Genomic DNA, 21788 nt, shown 5'->3' with positions numbered 1-21788 from the left:
TCTATGCTAAGCTAAGCTAAGCAATTCTTTAGAAAGAGAGTAGTGCCATCTAATCACAGGTAAGAATTGTCCCTTACTGCTCACGACTCATTTAATGGTGCTACATTAGATGGAGGGTTTTTCGGCTGATAAACGCGGTCTCTTCTTCTGCTGGCAGTTGGAGGTGATTGTTGCTTTCCAGGGCTTCAGCCATAGTTGTGTTGGTTGGAAAACTGGCCTCATTAGCAGTGATAATGATATACAGTATATTGAAGCATAGCAAGAATTGGTATTAGTGTTACTATCACACTGGATAAATAAAGATCAATAACTAAAGATAGATAAATGATCACATCAAGGTTGGTAATGAGCTGTCTGCCACCTTTGGCTACATGGTGATCATTAAATATGGCAGGTTAAAAATGGTGAGGCAGACACAGAACAAAGAAAAATGCTAAATTACAGTCAAAACTCATTAGCAGGCAGTTGGACACATTTTCCCATATATCCACATGTTGCCCTCAGCGTGGGCAGTGAAAGATGGGTAGTGGGAAAAGATATTCTCAGACAAATTCTTTGTTCTCTTCTAACAGGTACATCATCCATAATGCAGGTATCATCTACTGCACTTCAGAGTGTGGGTGATGACAGAGGCAAGATAATCGCGTTGACTTTGAAGAAGGCACATACACGTTCAATCAGCCATTTGTTTGTCATTAAAATTGCTTCATTAACTGCAAGTTTCACAGCTTCGCCTCCATGAGACAGAAGGGAAGAGTATGTGACTAACCTGCCAAAGACTTTCCTATTTTAATTTTTTTTTTTTTTTTTTATCAAATAATTGCATTTTTGATTGAATATGATGTCGCATGAATAATTGAATGTTGTCTGTGTTTGTAAACGCTTCTAAAAAGTTGAAACAATGTGACACAGTGGAAAATCAGTGGCCAGCCTAAATGGGCTTTGAATGCACAAAATAATTCCAAAATGCAATAAGTCACAAAAGGTTAAAGTTTCTACATCATACTCACAGTTTTATTAGTGTACAGCATTGTTTCTGGTCTGTAGCTGCACATTGTAGTTATTTTGTCAGTACGAGTGTGTGTCCTATTTATTTACTCTGTTATCTTTACAGCATGCTGCCTCCTAGTTTGGGGGTGTGGCAGAGACAATAGAGGACCCAGTTGGTCCAGCTGTCCTGAATCCTGGAAGGGACCAACTGTGGCTGCTCCTGGGGAGATCATTTCATTTTACTTACTGTTAGATACGTTTATTGAGGTTTGTATATTTTGTACTCTTATGTAGAGTATAATTCCTGTGACTTATTTTCTCCAGCCTAGCCCTGTTCTGTTGTTTCTACATGGTCTGATCAGCCAGCATAAAACCCCTGTGTCATTTGTAGCAATGTCAGGTTATGTTCTCTTTGGGTTGAGCTTGGCCTTAGTTTAGGTCTGCTTAGTCGTCCTCTTTTCAGGGCCCAGAACTGTTCTTTTCATGTTTTTGTTTTGTTTTGTTTTTTTTCATTTTGAGTAAGTAAATGTCCTACTTTTCAGACTGAAAACCTGCATTCTTGGTGTCTGTCTGCTTGGTTCCTCACACTGGAACTGAAAAGTCATCCTGCAGTTATCAAACCATATTAAATGACACGCATTAGTTCAGGTAACAAGGCTCAATAATAAATGACTGCATGAGCTCTCTCATATCAGCCTGACCTGTGTAAGTAAATTAGATTTTTATCAAGAGATTAGGCTTGAGGGGATGGTTAGCAAGACAATATAAAATCATTTTAATGAAATTTACAATGGATTTGGTTTTCAATAAAAATAGAACAAGAAAGAGAGCGTGAGTCTGAGTACTGGATTTGACAAATACCTCACTGAGGTGTGACATCCTATGATGTATATCAGAGACAGAACTATAGAGAACAGCGATCACGGCCGAAACTTGCCTACTTTTTCTTGTCATCCTCTCTTTTTCTGTCAGCTCTCTGTCCAAAGAAACAGTTGAGATAAATGATTGAGAAGATTCATTATCATCTCATCATCATAGAGACAGAGTATTGTCCCGTGTGTAAAAATTTAAAATGGGATAGAGACAGAGAGTGGCATTTTTAATCAGCACAGCTCTTGATTATAATATTTGGTGTCACTTTCTGGTTCAAATCAGATACATAAACCTAACAGTGAAACTTTGTGCGTAAGTCTCCCCCCAACCCGCCCCATTGCAACATTTGAATTTTCATTGCTATATTCCTATTAACTGCTCTGCCAAAGCAACTGATGACATTGTTTCTGTCACCATTTAAGCTTGTACTGTGTTTAAGGAACACTAAACAAAAACACTGCAGGCTACATGTATTTATCGACCAGATCAAGCTCTGCTTCTTTCTTGGTTTTCCCAAACTACATGTAAATCAGTGTCTGCACCTCTTGTACAGAAGGTAGTGGTACATATTCACAAAGTTTTTTTTTTTTTTTTTTTTTTAATGCTGTTGCCTCATAGTAAGAAGGTTCTGGGGTTAATTCCCAGTCATGGGTCCTTTCTGCATGGAGTTTACGAGTTTGCATGTCTAAGTTAATTTGTGGCTCTAAATTGCCTGTAGGTGTAAATGGTAACAGTTGTTTCTCTATTTGTTGGCGCTGTGATAGACTGACGACCTGCCCAGGATGAACCCTGCTTTGCCTGGAGCACGCCCAGCACCCCCGGTGACCCTGACAGAAAAGAGGTATAGATAATGGATGAGCTTTTTGATTTTTGATCACTGCCTAAAATACTGTTTTATTAGAACAGTAATAGTTTCGTTAGTTTGGGTTTACCACTATAAACTTACAATATATGTGTGATTTGGTGCATTTTGATTATTTTGAGTAGCGAGTACTTAACTACGAGGACAACAGTTGTTTAACGTTTGCATGTTTAGTTTAATTCTTTCTTTTTTACCATGACGGGTCCTGTATTGCTGTTTTTTATAGTTAGTCTTTTCTTCTTGAAACTCTGAGATGAAACTTTGAAGAGAGATTCAATGAGGATTTCAGTTTCATTTTCTTCCGCACAGCCTGTCCTCTGTAGTTCTTCCACACAGGCTCTACAGTGAATGTCTCTTAGACACAGTGGATGGGCTCAATGTCCAACCCCTCCCTTTCACAGAAGCATGTACATGTTTCTCACACTTTGTAATTGATACAATGATCAGTTTCTGTCTCATCTTGACAGATGTGACACATTTATTACAGACTGCAAACACAACCACTCAGCCCACAATGACACACACAAACACATGCCTCTCCACCTCCACATCCATACACACTGTCACCTTGTGACATATACTGAATAGGAGGTGTGTGTGTGTGTGTGTGTGTGTGTGTGTGTGTGTGTGTGTGCACACAACATTTATTTCTGTCAAGTTGAGGCCCATCCATCACAGGCTAATCACGATAGCAGGCAATGCTTTCAGCAGAGATAGCGGTCTGCCCTAACTGGCTCTCTCAGGTAATACTACAATTAATGCCAATAAAGGACATAACTACTGTATGAGATGAGCTTTAAGAATGTTATCTACAAACACCAGAAGGAACAAGCAAAGAGTAACCCTCCTCTGATACGTCATGATTTTTCAGAGGCACAATTAAAACGTATTCTTTATCAGCAATCCACGTTGAAGATGAGCATAACATCTATTTACAGCCAGGTATTATTTGATACAGAGTCTTTCCACATTTCAGTTGAATAATAATCAAATAAAATCTGGAAGTCAGATGAAACATACAGAAGGCTGAGGTAACCATCCTTATTATACTGACTAAAGTCAAAGCCACTCTGAGGAAATTTGGCACAGAATTATTCCATCTATATATCAGCCAGAGGCAGAAATAGGTAACACAACGCTGTGCTCTGAATATATGAAATATAACTAATCTGCATTTACTTCTGTATTTATCTGAATCAGTATGCAAATGAAGAACTATCCCTCTGAAGAAGATCTCTACCTCACAGCATGTTCATCTTCAGGGAAGCTTAGCGATACTCTTTTTGGTGATATCTCTTCAAGCGCCGGCAAAAGATTGAAATTTTCCATTTTGAGTAGAATCAGTGCCAAGTGGTCTCTATTCATGTCTGCCTACAAGAGGAAACATTGATGATCCACATTCTTTTAGCAGCAACCTTATGAAGGTTATCAACTACCAGTGTAAATGAGCAAACTTAAATTATACACAGATAGCTTGGATAAAGTTTTAGCTCTTTCCCAACTGTTACCATGCCAAACACTGAACCATGATGCCAGTGTCCAGAGCAGCTAGCATGTATATGAACTGTCCCCTGTCCACTCTCCACCCACTCCACACGTTCACAAAGAAATAAAAAAACAACAGTTCACTGGTGTAAAAATCATCAAACTGAGTTAGACCAGTGCTGTGTGAGGACATGCGGTTTGACCATAACGATTGGCAGCTTAAGAAAAACGCAGCAGCCACGGAAGTATGGCCACTTGGATTTCTATACACCACACACTGACAGAATCATGTCGATCGGCATTTTGAAACACATGAGGAATCGGCCCTGGATTTAAGTGAGCAGTGCGACCTCATTCAGGAGTTCAGTCTGACAAAGCATCTGGAGGACACTGAAATTACAATTCCATCCCTGAGCAATTAAAACACATGGAGTGACAGGTTGAGGAACATCTTGAATTGCTTACATTCTCAGCAGGTAGATTTGGCTTAAATGTTTTTGATCGAGAAATGCCTGTGTGTAGCTCAGTGTATGGGGACAGTATGTGTATGTGATGCTGACAGAAAAGGAGGGAAATCTAATGCTTGGAACAGCCAAAGTAACAGAATATGTTAGAGCTTTAGGTATTTATACACACACACACACAAACACAGATGGTGTGTGGCACAACCTTACATTTGTTTCATCGATTGGCTGTAATGGAAAGATTCATGGACAAAGGCAGTGAAAGGACCTGTCTGCGGACAGAGCGAGCGTCAGAGCAGGTTTGATAAGAAATGAGCAGAGGGCTAGAAAAGGTCCTGAGACGAAGGAGATGAGGCACATTTGTTAAGGGAGGGAGAAAAAAGAAATCTGATTCCTGGCCTGCTTTAGATTGGGCTGCTCAGTTTGTCTTTCAAGGCGTTTGTGTCTCTTCTGCTTTTTTAATATTGGATCATTTCAGGTTACAGTCGGGGTAAATTTGGGACATGGACAGAGTTTGAGTTAAGGAGCCACGAGAGGCTACTTTTCTATGCTGGGGGGAGAGGGGGTCTGGCGGAGCTCTGACGGTCAGGCACGATTATTTCACACCACGTGTTGTAGCTTCTCTGAAATATGTCTCTGTGGTGTGAGTGTGTGTGTGTTTTGTGTGTTACCATGCTTTTGTCTGTCTGCCCTTAATAACTTCAATACAGCACAGTTATCGGTGGGCTCCTGCGTCTTGTGTAATGACTCCACGGAGGAATGAATTTTGTTTATATGCAAAATACATTTTCAGCTCTTATTTGGCTTATTAAATTCACCAAATGAATCTGATTTGCTGAAATTAGCTTGTGATGGACAGTGATAGACGCATCTTATTGCAGTAGTAGTAGTTTCCAACAAAACCTTCCCAGGTAGTTCAGTGTAACTCACCATCCGACCTCTGTCAGGCCAGTTGATGCATACATCGCACTAATTCATTCTAAACTGCGACATGGAGGAGCCGTTCCTAGATTGTTGACAGTGTCACTCAATTATACGACAAGCCACAAAAAACGCACGCACGCACGCACGCACGCACGGTGTCTCTACTCCATCACTTCTACTAGTATGCACTCAGACACAGATGATACATCTGGGCCATTTTGGGGTTTGGGATGAACCCCTAATCTACCAAAAAAAAACATTTTACTCTACCAATCTACCAATACATTTCAACTTCAGGTCACTCCATGTGTGTACAACAGATACTGTAGTAAGGAAATATGTCTGACGTTACCAACATCATTTCCCATGAGCTCTAGACCACAGCATTTTTCTATGAATATGGACAGTGAACCCCAGGAACAATTTTTCAGATGGACTGATGAAAGGCATGATGGATGGGAGATTTAGCAAATTCACTGAAGCTGATGGAGCAGAGAGTAGACTACAGCTGATGTTCAAATTCTTCTTCCCTTCAGTATTTGGATCAACCTGTTGCCTTTACTGATGAAAATTTTCAAGGCAGTGATCTGAAAGTACTTCGAATTTTAAGATCATTACAATATAGCTAAAATATTTATGTTCAAATTTTACATAAAAATCAACAACTTTAGTGCAGAACATGCAAACGCATGTAGTGACATTCCTGTAAGTCTATAAGGAATATGTTTAGAGTAATCTCGAGTCCAAAAAGTATTTAATTTTTTTTATTACCAACCCATTTAATTTCTGTGAGAAAATGAACTCCATGATTTTTGCAATCACACTGTGAGGTGATGGGTGCTTGACAGATCTGATAACGGCACACAGCATACGTCTCTAGAGAAGAAATGTTCTTTTTAAAAGGATGAAACCATTCACAAACATGATCAAGGTCACTGAGCATATCCCCGTCGTTTCCTCCCTCGGGATAATGCAGCATGCCTTTGGCTTCATTCTGAAATAGCGGTAGTTTGGGGGATTAGAGAGCGAAAACTTGCTGATGGAAAACGGCCATATTCAGTTCAAGGGCTGATTAAAATGTTTTGGGTGGGAGCGAGTTTTGGAGGGCTGATGGTTGTCTCAGCCCCTGTCACATCATCGCCTGCAGCTCTGCTAAAACCAAAACCACTCATCCACTCCAGTGCTGCAGTGGAGGACTTATTGAGTGGCCAATCACAGAGCTGCTGCTGCTGTGTGCCTATCATTTCATTATTTTTATCTTGTTTTCCCTGTGACTGAATTAATTTGACGCATCATTTTCACTTATGTTCACTAACTGAGAGTTTGATCCCGACATTTACTGCACACTGCAAAAAAAACGTATTAATCGTAGTTTTACACCATGATGCTGATTTATTTCTAGCTGGAGTTTGATTTGTATTTGAAAAAGTCAGTTGTGTTTTTATCTTTGCTTATTTTCCAGGTATATATATATCTTTTTGTTGCTTGATGTCTGTGTGGGATTTTCCCTGCTCTGTGCTATAGGAGCATATTCAGGCAGTAAAACAGACATCTATACATAATGTTGACGGGAAGAGGACGAAACCTCTCGGTTGAACTCTCTGTTCTCCCGTTCTGCCCTAAAACCAAATTGTGGCATAAATCTTCTTCTTTCTCTTGTTTTGTCCAAGTATCTGCTTCGACGCCGGAGACCCACAGGACATTTCAGAGGTTCTTTGGGGTCACATTCCTGCCAAGGGGGCCTCAGTTTCAGTCTCTGCCTTGCTCTGTTTTTCTCTGTTGTTTCAAGGGTTGAATTTAGTTAATCTAAACCTCCAATTCCAGTTGGAGTGGAAATCTTTAAATCTTATAAATGCAGAGTGAAAAAAATGTGGCACAATTTAAAAAAAAAAAAAAAATCCAACTTGTTGCACTGAAAAAATGTTTTTTTAGTTTGTATCTCATCAGCAGAATGATACTAATCCATCTCTGCTTTTATGCCAGGAGCTCTTCAGAGCCAGTGAAGAGCGCAGGAACTACGACATACAGCTGAGATCTCCGTCTGTTTCAGTGAACATTAGCTGTGACCAAACTTATACAGAACAGACGGAGACTGAAACCCGTGTGTGTCTGCTTGGCATTAGCAATGGCTCTTTCGGGCTCATTACACACTGGCACACTTGCAAAAGCAGTGTGATACTATTTGACTGGAAGGGAAAAGAGGCATTAGGGGAGATGGGCAGTAAAATAGAGGAAGTGTTGGGAATTTAACTGTTCGAAAGTGTCATTTTACGTAACGCTGGAGTGTCTAGACAGCATGAAAAAAACAGTGACAACACACTATACTGTATTTTACCACAATGCTGCGGCTGCTGTGTGGGAGCAGAGGCCAGGCCTCATCTGCATTATGCACAGTAGCTCAAATAAGGATGTCTTCTCTAACCTACAACAACTCTCTCTGCTTGTAAACAGCTCTCCCATTGTTACTCTGCCTCGGTCCGTACCTGCGTGTCGTCATTCGAATCTTCCTCCTCACACATCACACCTTCAGGAGTTTTCCTCAGATGCTCAGATTACACCTGGAATCTCTTCATGCTGAGTGGACCGGCCTCCATTTACATGCTTGTGAAATGGTCGATTACATTTTTAGGAGTTCCAGCTGGCTGGCGCTGGCTGAGGTGGTAGGGCAGAACGGAAGTAGCGATAACTTCAGATGATTCTATTAAGCGTTTCTGGAGCAAATCCGCCCGTGAACAGGAAGCACCTCTCTATCTGGTACATCATGTAGGATTTTTACATGCTTTTAATTAGCTTCAATTTATGGGAAAATGAGCTACAGATTTTAAATGTGTTTAAAAAAATTCCATCACAGGATTTGTTAAGATACTGTTATGAAAAAAGATCTTTTACTTTGAAGTATTAAAGAACCAGTTACACATTTAAAGTCTCCATAGGAGCAGTTTGTATTTATCTTTTATTTTCATTTATGTATTTATTTATTTTTGTCGTAAACTTCCCACCACCAATGGAAGTTAGTTGTGTTGTGTGCTTTCAGTGGGCCAGAGGTCAATATAATCAGACGTGTTGCTGGTTGAGAGCAGAAAATAGTTTCAGAATTAAGTGATTAGTGGTTAAGTTTTTACCGTGTGTTTCATGCTACAGTGACTGTAGGCTTGCACTGACTCTGGGTGAGAAAATGACCTGTAAGGAACACATTTTCTTTTGATTATTTTCTTATGGATGAATTTAGATTTAATTTTGCAAATTAACTTTGTATGTAATTATTCCCCATTCTGCCCAAATATACATTAAGCCCCGTCAGGAATCATTCAACTCCAGTCCAAATACAGCATTAAGTTAGAAATAAATCCGTGTTTGCTGGTTTTTTTTTTTTTTTTCCAAGTCGGAAATCTTGAACTGAGTCTGAGTCAGTAATTTCTTGATTCAAACAGATGGTATGTTGATTTAAATAATGAAAAAAAAAAAAAAAAAAAAAAAAAAAAAAGACAACTGCAGTGTGCAACAGCCCTCGCCCACTTGTCAGCAGACATCGAGAGAGCCAAAACTTTAAATCAAACAGCAGAGAACTTGGCAACACAACAAAACTTGGTACTGAATTAAGTTCAAGGAGGTTTTTGAGAAAAACCGAGCAAAGAGTGAAATAGTGACATGAATATGAGAATCATTCGACTCAAATGCCATTCAGCACTGTAGATCAGTGCAGTGACACATGAAAATTATTCACCTTCAAATGCTCCTGTCACTTCTGAAAATAAAGAACTTGGTATGAGCTCTATGATCGAATGCAACTGTCCATATTAAGATCCTACGTTAATACCCGATTCTCAGCGGCAGAGCAGTGATAATTTCACCATCATCTGTGAGGTCTGTGCATACTGCTTGCTTTTACTTTTGCTTGTGGCTCAGTGTGTCAGTGGCTGCTTACTGATGGGACATTTATCGTACTATGTGCGCCTCCCTTCGATCGTGAATTCATTAATATATTTATGCACACATGGCCACACCGTGCAAAAGTTTAACGGTGCGATGCAGTGTTGGCAGCAGATGTATTTGAAGCTTAGGATGTCAATTTATGATCAGTTTAAATGTTTATTGGAACAATTTACGCATGTTTCTTGGGGTTTATAGTGTATTAATGAAAAGGAGTCTGGCAGCACTACTGCCACGGTTTACAGCTTGAGTCCAACTGGGATTCCCCATTCTTAATAATATATGAATTTATATGGTACAATACTGCACCTGAGAGGTAGGTCTCCATTACTTGGCGTATGGCAAACGCGTGTCACTCAGTGGATAGCTGGCTGAGGCAATACAAAGATAGCTGCACTGTTCTTTCTTTGTTCTGAAGTCTAACGACGGCGTGTTAAGTTAAATTTAATAACATATACCACTGATCTGCTCCGGAGCCGAGGGATTCATTCTTATTTACCCATATACTTCCTCTACAGGTAATTAAGAATAATTTCTCACACTCAGATTACTAGCTTCACCTGCAGCTCTATATATTGATTCGCAACAGCTTCTTTGGCTGCCATCAACTGTGTATTAGGTGTCTTGCTCAAGGACACTGCTATGACATGGGAGAGCCAGTGTGACTCACGTGGTTGTTTCACATGAATGTGCTCACATACATGGCGTCCATGAGAGTTTGTACACAATTTCTTTTGTGTTTCATGTACATGGGTATGTGTGAGACTCTCACACTTCATTGTCCCAGAGTGGGTGCCAAGTATGACAGCCCATAAGTGTGTGTGTGTGTGTGTGTGCGCGCGCGTGTGTGTGTCTACTACTGAGGTGCTGAAATAGCTGTTGGCTCCGTGATGCCTCGCCAGTTGCGCATATATTTTCCACTATAGACAGAGCATGCATACATCCACACACCAGTTTCCCACTCCCACACACACACACAGTGTACATATACATTTTCACACACATGCTTCACTAGGCAAAGCAACTTTATTTGTATAGCTGCATTCATACATTTAGCAGTTCAGTGTGCTTTAGAGTTAAAACAAAAGACATCTACCATTAAAAACATTAAAAATAATAATGATATATAATAATTATAATAACAATATAAATAAAATACGTTTGTTTTTGGTTTTTTTTATCAATTTCAAAAAGAAAGTAGCAGTGCCTGGATGCTGCTCATTAGAGCAGAGGCATGACAGCGAAAACTGGGTTAAAGCTTAGCAAGTGCACAGCGTAAACAAACAACGTGCACAGAACTATAGGAAAACAGCAGTCACGACCAGCTACAGCAAAGCTTAATACGGAGGGAAGAAGACAACAGCAAACGTACCTTCTCCTGTTACCAATAGGGATGTGCTCATTAGACCTAAATTCTGTTTGGACACCAGTGAATGTTACTCCTTATGATTGACATTTTGATATGTTCACATCTTAACTGAGCCGAATGAGCCTCAGTCACCCATGCAGCGTCAGAGTATTATTTTCTGCTTCCTCGCAGATTTTGTGTGGAAATCCATGACTGGCGAAATTACATTTTGTAAATTATATGCTAATCTTTTGGCCCAGTTTTGGATATTGTGCGCTGCTTTGCTTAATGCGATTTTAGGCCCCCTCCAGTAAATTGGAAAGTTACGCATCGTAAGCATCGGAGAAAGGAATAATCAAAAGAACATTGATAGAAGGCAGTACAGTTGAGCTCCAGTGTGTAGTTCAAGATGTAACATACCCCTTTTCACTTGAAACCGATACTCAAGATCCTACAAAGGAGGTTCAGTCATTTGACTCATTTCCTCACATAAACAGGCTTTGAAATCTTTATAGCTCACTGTAGCAGCACATGGCGTAATACTGCTGAATCTAGGGAATCTAACTCTGTGCTCACAGAACAGATTGGAAAAAATTAAAGGTCACAAGCTCAAATCCCTGACCTCACCGTATCTCTGTGGAGATTAAATGCCACCAGAGCTGCTCACCACAAAATACCATAGTTATTATTTAAATCCTGTATATTTGGGGGAAGATTAACTGAGCATGCTCAATCTAATACAATCTAACAGCTATATTGGTGCAATGGGAGACGTGTTGATGCCTCCATATATTTATATTGTCCTTACCCACTTCCATAAACACCAAAGATACACACACAGACACATCATGACAAAAAGCAGGCACCCATTGTTGTGGCGTTGATCTGGCTCCCTGGCTTCATATTGTCGCATCATCTACACAACTCCTCCTTAAGATATTCCAGTTCTTTCATAGCTTGTATAGTCACCTGACATGCCATCCACTGAGTGTGCTTGAGAGGATCTGGATTTGCATTTACGACAGCAACATCCATCTCTTGCGAACATCCAGGGACTGCACACAACCACTGAATAGGAGAAAAATCCCATCAATCACAATCAACAACCTGGATAGCTCCAACCCCCTCCAAAATGCACATCAGTAGCCCAAGTCATACGCTTCAGTATCTACTGTGAGCAGCCCTCAGCACCTGTCTGTGCGTTAACAATTCTCTGCATCAGCACCTTGACAAGCAAAGAGATGAATGATTACAGTATTAGTATTAGAGTATAAAGAGTATTTAAACCATCCATCCATCCATCTTCATCTGTTTATCCAGGGTCGGGTCGTGGGGCGATTTAAACCAAAGAAAAAATTTCTTAGAAAAAAATCTTACATCGGTAGGACTACAGGACTTCATATCGGATACAGTGTAGACTCTCAAAGAAAAAAAAAAAAAAAAAAAAAAAGATTAACACCTGCCTTCTTAAGTGTCACAGAATTCAAGATCTGCACACTGCAAGTTTGCAATTGCAAAATACAATCTGGCATCTGCTTTCCGCAGAGGGTTCAAGAAATCGAATGCTTTAACTTCATTTTCTTTTCAGTCTCTGAAAGTGAAAGAAATAAAAGAGACTCTTTCAATGAAAAAGCTCTTCCAAACACTCGCTGTCATCTAATTCATGCTACCTTCAAATCAAGCTTAATAAGATTAGGTCATGCCTGTGGCACATACTAAAATCAGCGTGCGTACGTGCTCACAGTGAATACTAACAGGCTGATGTTGAAGATATAATATTTACCATGTTCACCATCGTGCATATTCCTTTTTGCTTATTAGCACTTAGCTCAAATTACAGCTATGGCAGATGAAAAGATTAGTTTATAATGAGACTCTTACTTACCCCCCCCAAATTATATAATTACTGCTTTTTAGAAATGTAATAGTCTGCATCATGAATTACTTTATTGTGGAGCAGTTGCACTTTCAGATTTTGAATATTAGAGTTTAATACGCTTGGTTCTCATAGTAAAATGGCCCGTTGGACAAACCGAGCATTCTCAATCTGTTCCTCTCTGGCATGTCAGTTGGATTTAAAGGCTGCCGTAGGATTAAGATCTACCTATGAATGACTTTATCCACTTTTGTGTTCCCAGCAGGCCACTGGATTCAAACTGCTGACCCTGCAGTTATATGCAGTCCAACATTAGAAGTTTTAGCAGCAGGTTTGCCTCCTGCTGCTTAGTGCTGTAGCCCTGAAGCCACAGACTGCTCCAGCTGAGCAGCTAAGTGGACAGACAGCTCCTGAATACACGTAGCATGTCTCTACGCCTCAGTCACTTCTTCCTGAGCTCTTTACTATAAATGCCAGTGTGTTACTATTTGGCCAGTCTGGTTAGATAAATGTTTGGAGAAATCCCTTTCAGGTTTTTTGCTGGTTTGGAGGTGACTTGTGTGCCACGAGCGCTTGATGTTATGGGCTTTGATCCTACATACAACCACTTGGATGTGTTGTCATGTACTTTCTGTGAAGCAGAAATGCTGCAGGGAAAAAAAAAACTTCAAAAGGAAATTCCAATCTGATTCACTGGTTGAATAAACCAGTGCGACGGGCTCACTACGTTGCTGTTATGTAAGGTTAAATGCAATCTACGCAGCGGCCCAGAAAAACGGCCTGTAAAATCTACTCTACTCTCAGTGAGGGAGATGATGTCTTGGATTTGAGGGATGTGAACTGTAAATGTGACAGATTTTATAAACATTAATATATGGGCTGTATTAAAGACGCTCACTCACTAAAATGACATCTAAAATATAAATGCGAATGAGCCTGTACTAGGTCAGAGACATAAAGCAGAGGTCTAATGGCGTAATTCATCGCTGCCCATACCGATGGTTAATGTGTAGCAATATGGTAGTAGATCATCATTTTGCATGCCTTCAGCAGTTCATGAAGTACCTTTACATTAGAAGCTTAGCTTGTTTCAACTTTATGAATACTGAGTCTTGAGTCTTGTTGACTCTGAGTTTGTGGCAATTGTGATGACTGTTGTTGTCATTTTGACTGACAGATTCATTGAAAGAAGACAGTTGCTTGTTTTAGATTGTGTGGTGTCAGCTAAAAAGCGTTTGAGGTTGTATCCCGTCCTATATTGACCTAAAGTTGTTTTCTTTTTCTCCATTCTGATTCTCATTGCATTCAAAATTGCTTCTAAATGCTGGATCATTTAGCAGCTAAGGAGCCAGACGCTTTTCTAAATGTTGCTTCAGCTACTTCAAGCTCAACTTTAACTTCACACTGTTGTTGCTGTGGTGGGGTTAGCGTGGTCCTGTCTGCATTTGGCCCACAGTCCTCTGCTGCATGTCACCCCTTCTATCTTTCCCACCCTGACGCACACTAACAGTATAATTCAAAATCTGTCATCGGTGAAAGTGTTCCAGGTTTATGCAATATCATTCAGGATCAACCCGGCCTGATGACCACGTTACAGAAATTCAGTGGATTGTGAACACACACACGCACGCACTCACACAATGGGTGGCTTGTTCATTTAGCAAGCAAATGTGACAAGAGGGAAGGTTGATGTCCCTCAGCACTAACAGTGGTGCCAAAAACTTTCAGCACCTTGTACATTCCTCTCTCCTCACAGCAGTGGACTTGAATCTTGACTGGACATCTTTTGTAAGAAAAGGAATCTTTAAAGTAAAGTTAAAAGAGTTTCTTCAAACTGTGCGCACACATTGATTAGGATGCAGTAAACCCCTTTTGCTGCAGCTGGACCACCCTGAACACTGAAGACCCTCACAACAGTGTTGACTAAATGTTAGGTTTAGGTTTAGGTTTAGGTTCATGATTTGGATTTACTGTTGTCGTTGTTTTTGTTCCGTGGGTTGGTTTGCAGAAAACATACCTACTTAAAGGCAGCACGGCGTAGTGGTTAGTGCTGACGCCCTACAATAAGGTCACAGATTTGGTTCCCGGCCAGTTTGCATGTTCTCCCCGTGCCTGTGTGGGTTTCCTCCCACCATCCAAAGACATCATGTTTGGGGTAACTGGTGACTCTACATTGTTCATAGGTCTGAGTGTGAGTGCTTGTTTGTCTCTGTGTGTCTTTGTGTGTTGGCCCTGTGATGGATTGGTGACCTGTCCTGGCGACCTCGCCCGAAATGTTGGCTGGGATTGGCCCCAGCACCTCCCGCGACCCGGAAATGGAAAAACATTCGAAACTTGATGGATGGATGGATCCCTACTTAAACATGAAACAGTGCTGTCGCTTTGTCACTTGCTGCATATCTTTATTTATGTCCTTCAAGAGGACCTCAAAGTGGGGAAGGGGGAGGTCACTAGGGAGAGGAAGTGTGAGAGGAGATTTTTTTTAATATTACACATCTAAAAATAGGGCCATCGAAGGACATGGCTACTTTTCTTTGCTTTTTTTTTTTTTTTTCATCCCTCATTCACCATCTATCTAATTAACCAAAGTCTGGTAGGCGTGTCTGTTGCACAGGATGCAAACAAACACACACCATAAAAACGGGGACAGATATATAGCAGCGCTCTCTGTCTTGTTAACAGGCTCCTTGCTCCCATTGTCCTCCCTCTCTGTTGATTTATAGGGATTCTTAAAAACATCCTCTTGAGACTTTCACACCAGAAATATGTGGTCTTCTGTCCAAGCAGAGCAGAGACAACAGGAGTCCATGCATCCTTCTCTAGAGAGAAAAGAGCTTAAGTGAGGACTGGGGCTAAAAACCTGCCAAATTATTGTTACTGTCTCTGCTTGTAACATCACAGACTACAACTCTGTGGTTCTGCCTCCCCACTGCTCCTTTCTGAATCTCATCCACAATCTTGCCTTTAAAAGACATTCGTGCCTGCTGGTTTTGCAGGATGTCAGCCAAGCAACCACAACATCTCAATTACCAGAAAATACCAGATCATTTTTTATTTTTGTTTTTATTTTTTTGGTCTGTTTTTACAATTGTTATAACTTCTCTATCTTCCAGCTCTTTCCAACTCTTCTAGGCTGCCATCTCATCTGCATGCTAAAAAAACAGACACATTTAATTTAAGAATGTGATGTTTAATCTAAGCCGAGGATGTGCTTCTGCATGGCCACCACTTACCAGCTTCTCGCCATGCAGTCCTGCGACTTCCCCAGACAGCTTTAGAACCATTCAAAAAATTCACCGTCAAGACTCTGGCAGCCCACACGTGACGTCAACATCTCCCAAGGTGTTAACAACTCCACAGGAGATAAATGCCCAGGACCCAACCACAAGTCCAACTGCCTTCATATAAGGCAAATCATTACCTGCACATCTGGGACTCATCTCTTTGAACTTACCTACCTAGTAATACCTAGTACCTAGTATTAGCCTCAGCTGTGGGCTCAATTCGTTACTGTGAATTGAGCCATGAGGAGAAGGACAGGAGGAATATTGGAGCAGCTGGTCCCTGTTGATGTACACAAGGCCTGTGAGTATTAAACTTAAAAAACTTTATATCAGCAAGAATGATTCTGAATGAAGGAACCCCGACAAAGATAATTAACTTGAACTTTTCTTTTCTGGTCATTCTCAAAGAGGAATAAATCCCTCAACACCTGAGACTCATTACACCAAACTAACATCCCACTCACTCATACCACATAGGTACCAAGCGGACATGGCCACATAGCCCACTACAATTGCAATGCAGTCTGTCAACTATTTTGATTGCCTATAGTATATTCATTGAGTCCAGTCAAATTGTTAGAGTTGCCAAATGTATGTCCCCTGAGTCATTACTCAAAGTGTTCCCCTTTGGCCATTTGACTACAGTCTGGTGAGTTCCTTACATGACTGGAATATTTTACATGAATTCAAATTGGATCTGGAGCCCTCCAGTGAAAGGCGATTGTGTCAGGCAAAGAGGATTAAAGTGTCTCCGCCTAACCCTTCCTATTGATGTGAAAGAGTGAGGAGACTCTTCCCCCCTTTATACATTTTCTACTCATTGGCCAAAAAAATTGTGTCAGGGAGAACGGCAGACTTAAAGTTTCCTAGGTGGATAAATAAACTGCCTGAATGGGGATAATTATTCAGGGATCTTGGGAGGTAAAAATTGTTTGCAAAGAGAATTTTTAAGACTTCAAACTTTCAAAATGACTGTTCTAGATGGGACTGTGGTATAAAAGTAATGAGGCAACCTGGTGCTGCTGTGATGAGTCATAACTTTCCCTCTCTGTAAATATAAAACACCTACATGAAGCCAAAGAGCTAAGAGGAAGTCTGCCTGAACGGCTTTGTCAGAGAGAATCACTGTGTGCATACATACGTACCACATCTATTTCTGACAAGTATTTCAATTAAGTTTGTGTTTATTTTCTTTTTTCCTAAAATAATGCAAAATATAATTATAAATCTATTCAGCTGTACAGTGGCACCGAGAGCAACTTAAGAAACGCATCCAAAAAGTCAAAACGTCTTCATCAATTTGACAACACCGCCAAACACACAAATGCGTTGCTGAAATCCCATAAAGAGTGTATCCTGGTTTTATTATTCACCCAATCTAACTGAATCCACTAAAATTAAAAAGTCTATTATGTTTTCTCAAGTATGTAGATATGAATTATGTTCTATCCCCTTCCTTATTACCTAACCCAATATTAAAACAGAAACAATAACTATAACCCAGCAACATAAATGCTTGGCATCCATGGTTTTAACAGGTACAGTTGGGAGGTGTACGAAACATTAGAATAGTTGTCCCCCATCTTGATGCAAAAGCCCATGCATTGTGTTTCATTCATGGGCTTTCCTGGTCCAGGTTAAGAGCTCAACAGTCTGTTACCTACAAGAGGAGGGAAGTTAACATCGGGTGCTCAAGGCTGGGCTGACATCATTAATCTCACCCATTTAAGAGAGAAAGCTAAAAGCTACAGAGATGAATTTCCAGAAACTCTTATGTATCTTATGTGAAATGTTGAATAATAGCAGTTCATTGTTAGTGTTTTCAGGTTGGCGATTCTCCAAAATCTCCCGCTAAACTATTGGCTGGGCTACTGACCCTCGAAAAGGAAAAGAATGTGTAATATTTCAAAGCACAATATTAAGTTGACTGTGTATTAAACTGTTCAATTAAATTAATACTTTCATCCTTCATCAAGCCGGGGGCCAAATAAGTTATAAAACTGTAACAGATTATATTTTGTTGCTATTATTCAAACAAATAATTTTTATATTAATACTATAGCATTAAATAGAATCAATAGTGAAAATTCTTTTTTTTTTTTTTGTCCCACTGTTTGTCACTTTGGCAGTAGCACAGACAGAACAAAAACATACAGCAACATTTTGAATCACAAAAAAAGGAAAAAATATCATAAATATAAAACAGGAGGAACAAAAGAATAACAACAAAACAAAAAAGTTTCTGGTATTCATTATATTTTGCTTTTCCTGCACAGTGCACACTACTGTATTAAATATAGGGCAAAAACTGGAAGATCAAAATGCCCAGCTGGTTAGTAACAGGAGGAAAGAAATCAAGGAGCGATCTGTCCTTGTCAAACTAAAAAGAAAAATGTTCCATCACTGGCATTTTAGATCAAAACCTGCTTTGCGTTGTTATGGTGTTAGGTGTTAGCTGCCAACAACTTTAATATTTTCAAGTGGGCCATTAGCTGGGAAAAAAAAACAAATGGCTCCATAGCAAGCATTATTGCAATTAAGTGAGAATAACTGAATATTACATTTTTATTTATTTTATTTTTTTTTATAGAAAACTTCACTCCAAAATCTGAATCAAAGTCTTTCAAGCAGCCTACACCAGACTGGCATACTTATTTACTACAGCCCACTCATTACTCCAGGATTTGGTTTACTAGGGTTTAAATGAACGATTTCACAGCAGTAACTGGAATTGCTGTTCTGTTATCTTCACACTAAAGTGTGTTGTTTCCATCTTCCCTGCAAAGAGTCTTACATCCAGTCTGAGCATATTTTTTCTGCTAATTCAGCATGTTAACACAGGTTGAGCAGATAACTTTAAGCAGATTTGCTGATCTTTCTATATCTAATTTTTTTTTTTTTTTTTTTTTTAAGGAGAAGAAGGAGAGTTGACTTGGAACATTATATATAGGTGTAGCATTATTTCATGGCTTATGAGGGCTGATAAATTAGGTCTTTTACAAATTCTGTAATATATGTTCACATTTCCAAATGGAGGAATAGGAAATAACTCAAAATCTGAGAAATACTAATAGTTAAAGAGACAATGATACAAACAAAATGTGTTAATGGTCAAATAGTCACATTCATGCTGTATACTACTCCTGACTATTCACCCACATTTAAAAAAAAAACAAAAAAAACACTTGTACATGTATCTGCCCCGTTTGCAAAGATGCCACAGAAACCAGAGGCTCTAAGATTCTTCCACATAAATTCATAGAAATAAAAAAAAAAAAGCATTTGTACCAACCAGTTGCTTCTCCCTTAAATCTTTCCCTATAGTAACCAACCTCCACAATAAAGGTCCATCACTAAATCACACAGTTACTATTTCATTTAAATAATATAGTTTATACTTCACCACAGAACATCCACCACTAATCCAATGATAACTCTAATATCATGCCAAACGCACAGGTTAGGCCAATTATATTATAATAATATTGTGTGTGTGTGTGTGTGTGTGTGTGTGTGATATAGTATGATAAGGTTACTAGTCATTCACACCTATAGGGTGGTAAATATATTTCCCTTTCAATGGACATGGAGCAGACTAACTCAACACATTTGCTCCCAAGAAGAGGTCAACCGATTTTGCGCGGAGCATCTATTTTTAATGGCTTCCAAAGCAGAGGCAGGAGTGATGGAGCCAACTCCGTGGGACTGCCTTTGTCACACATAATAAACCCAGTCACAGTGTGAGAGACTCACCTACAATGAACCACAGGAGCGTGTGTTTGTGCAGAGCTGCCCCGGTCTGAGATCCCATCCTGTCGCTGGCTGAAGTTTTGGGAGGGATGCGAAGACGATAGAGCAACTTACGGAAGCTCAGAGTCTGTCGGCTCACACCGGAGGGAAATCCATGAAATCGCGGCCGCCTGTTTGGACAACTCACGTTAAAAACCGATGCGGGGGCAAAAGACAGGTGCCGGTTCCCGCTTTGCCTGAACTCCCCCGGGTCCTCCTGTCACCGACCCTCTGTCAGCCACACTTCACACATCCCTGAGCCTTGAACCTGGAGCCCTCTTTATTTGTTTACTTTTTTTTTTTATCCGTGGAGCATTGGAGACGCGCCCGGTGAAGTACCCGGCGGAGGAGACCGAGCTGCGCCGCGCGTAACGGGAAACACCAACCGGCCCGGGACAGACGGAGACAGGGCTCAGTGTTCCTCTCTGGGAGGACACGAGCTGTATCTGAGCTGAGAGGGGGACCCGGGACAGACCCAGAGACAGCAAATATACAGCGCAGGGAGGGGGGAGTGAGGGTGGTTTTGATGAGGGAGGAGGTGCTGGACTCTGAATGGTACTTCTCCATTGGTTCATTGGATACACAGCCTGTCAGCGGACAATCCGGCACATTTCAAACTACAGACTTTTTCATGACTTTCTATAAATATGTCTGCTACCGTGCGAGGGGAACACCTGCTGTTCAGAGAGACAGCGTTTCCTGAATCCACAGGACACTGAGGCCGCAGAGCTTAGTTTGCGTTACTATGCCGTGGCCCACCTGCGGTGCGCAAACGCAGCCAGGTGAGGTGGGGACTCGTCGTGTATCGGCTCTCCGACTGGTTAGAGGCGTCCCGGTTGTGCGACACCTCCATCTAGTGTTTATGGGGAGACCTACAGTTGTCACACAGTTGAGGTTGTGCACATTTCCCCCAGATTGCCAGATGCTGTAGACTACACACCCAACCACTGTGTCCATCATGTCATCTTTTGTGTTTTCTCCTTTAATTGTGTTAATGGTATTTTACTAAAGAAGAATTGCTAGAGATTAGATAAAGCCTTCATTGTTGTGAGGAAAATTCAATTAGTTTACCACATTTCACTGCGGCGAACCGGCAGTGTGCTGGATCGGCACTGTTAATGTACCATGTTGTTTTATTGTTTACAATGGATTAGATTCCATATGAAGTTTCTTTGGATCATAACAGGAAACATCTCAACACAACAAACACAAGACTTGATAAATATAATTTTTGTCCATCTGTATAATGTACACAAGATGGGAAGAAAAAATGTTTTCCTGCTGTAGTAAAAGAAACAGTGAAAGTAAAACTACAGAATAACATATAAAAGGTGTCCTTGGTTGGCTTCAGTTCACTTTTAACTCTGTGAAAAGGCACACTCATTTGTATCAAAAGCCCTGAAGATGACTCATCTACGTGGGTTGGTACAGGAGTGTAACTTTAGGTAAACCTCTGCTGTTTTCTCTGCTTTACTGGCGGATATGTGTGTGACCTCATGGTACATCAGAGAAATAAAGGAAAGTAGCACAACTAGATGGAAAACTGGGCATAATCAATGTCATCATCACCTGTTCCTGGCTTGCAAGTATCTGTTCTCAAGACTTTTTCCAAGTGGGACATCTCTGAGTGGCTTCACGAAGAAACAGAAAGATTGGGGGGCGGTGGGTGAAAACAAAACAAAACTCAAGCACTGAAGCATGTCCTTGTTTCATGATCCACTTGGCACAAAAAAGAAAAAATAATGTTATGCAAGAAACATCAAAGAGTATGGTGGGGGGGGGGGGTAAACCAAGGAGGAGGACAAGAAGTTTGTATTATCTGTACTGAGCAGAGAGTACAAGGGATGAAGAAAATATGAAATGCAGAGCTCTGCAAATGCTGGGCAGGATAGTGGGAGGAGAGACATTGATATTCTCACTTTGTTTTAATGGGTCAGGCAACGAACACGGCCTGCTAAGATTC

The 21788-nt window shown here is 40.5% G+C and overlaps 1 protein-coding gene across 1 annotated transcript in view; it reads right to left on the bottom strand.

Moving 5' to 3' along the window:
- Nucleotides 1-20270, bottom strand: part of ramp1 (receptor activity modifying protein 1) — a 49135-nt gene extending 28865 nt beyond the window's left edge. The window contains exon 1 of the mRNA XM_029530862.1: nt 19790-20270. Coding sequence (XP_029386722.1) covers nt 19790-19847 — 58 coding nt within the window. The 5' untranslated portion in view covers nt 19848-20270. The remainder of the gene's footprint in view (nt 1-19789) is intronic.
- Nucleotides 20271-21788: the final 1518 nt, after the last annotated feature.

Source organism: Echeneis naucrates, chromosome 21 (assembly GCF_900963305.1).
Source record: "Echeneis naucrates chromosome 21, fEcheNa1.1, whole genome shotgun sequence".
NCBI lineage: Eukaryota > Metazoa > Chordata > Actinopteri > Carangiformes > Echeneidae > Echeneis > Echeneis naucrates.
This window is presented reverse-complemented; position numbering and strand designations above follow the sequence as displayed.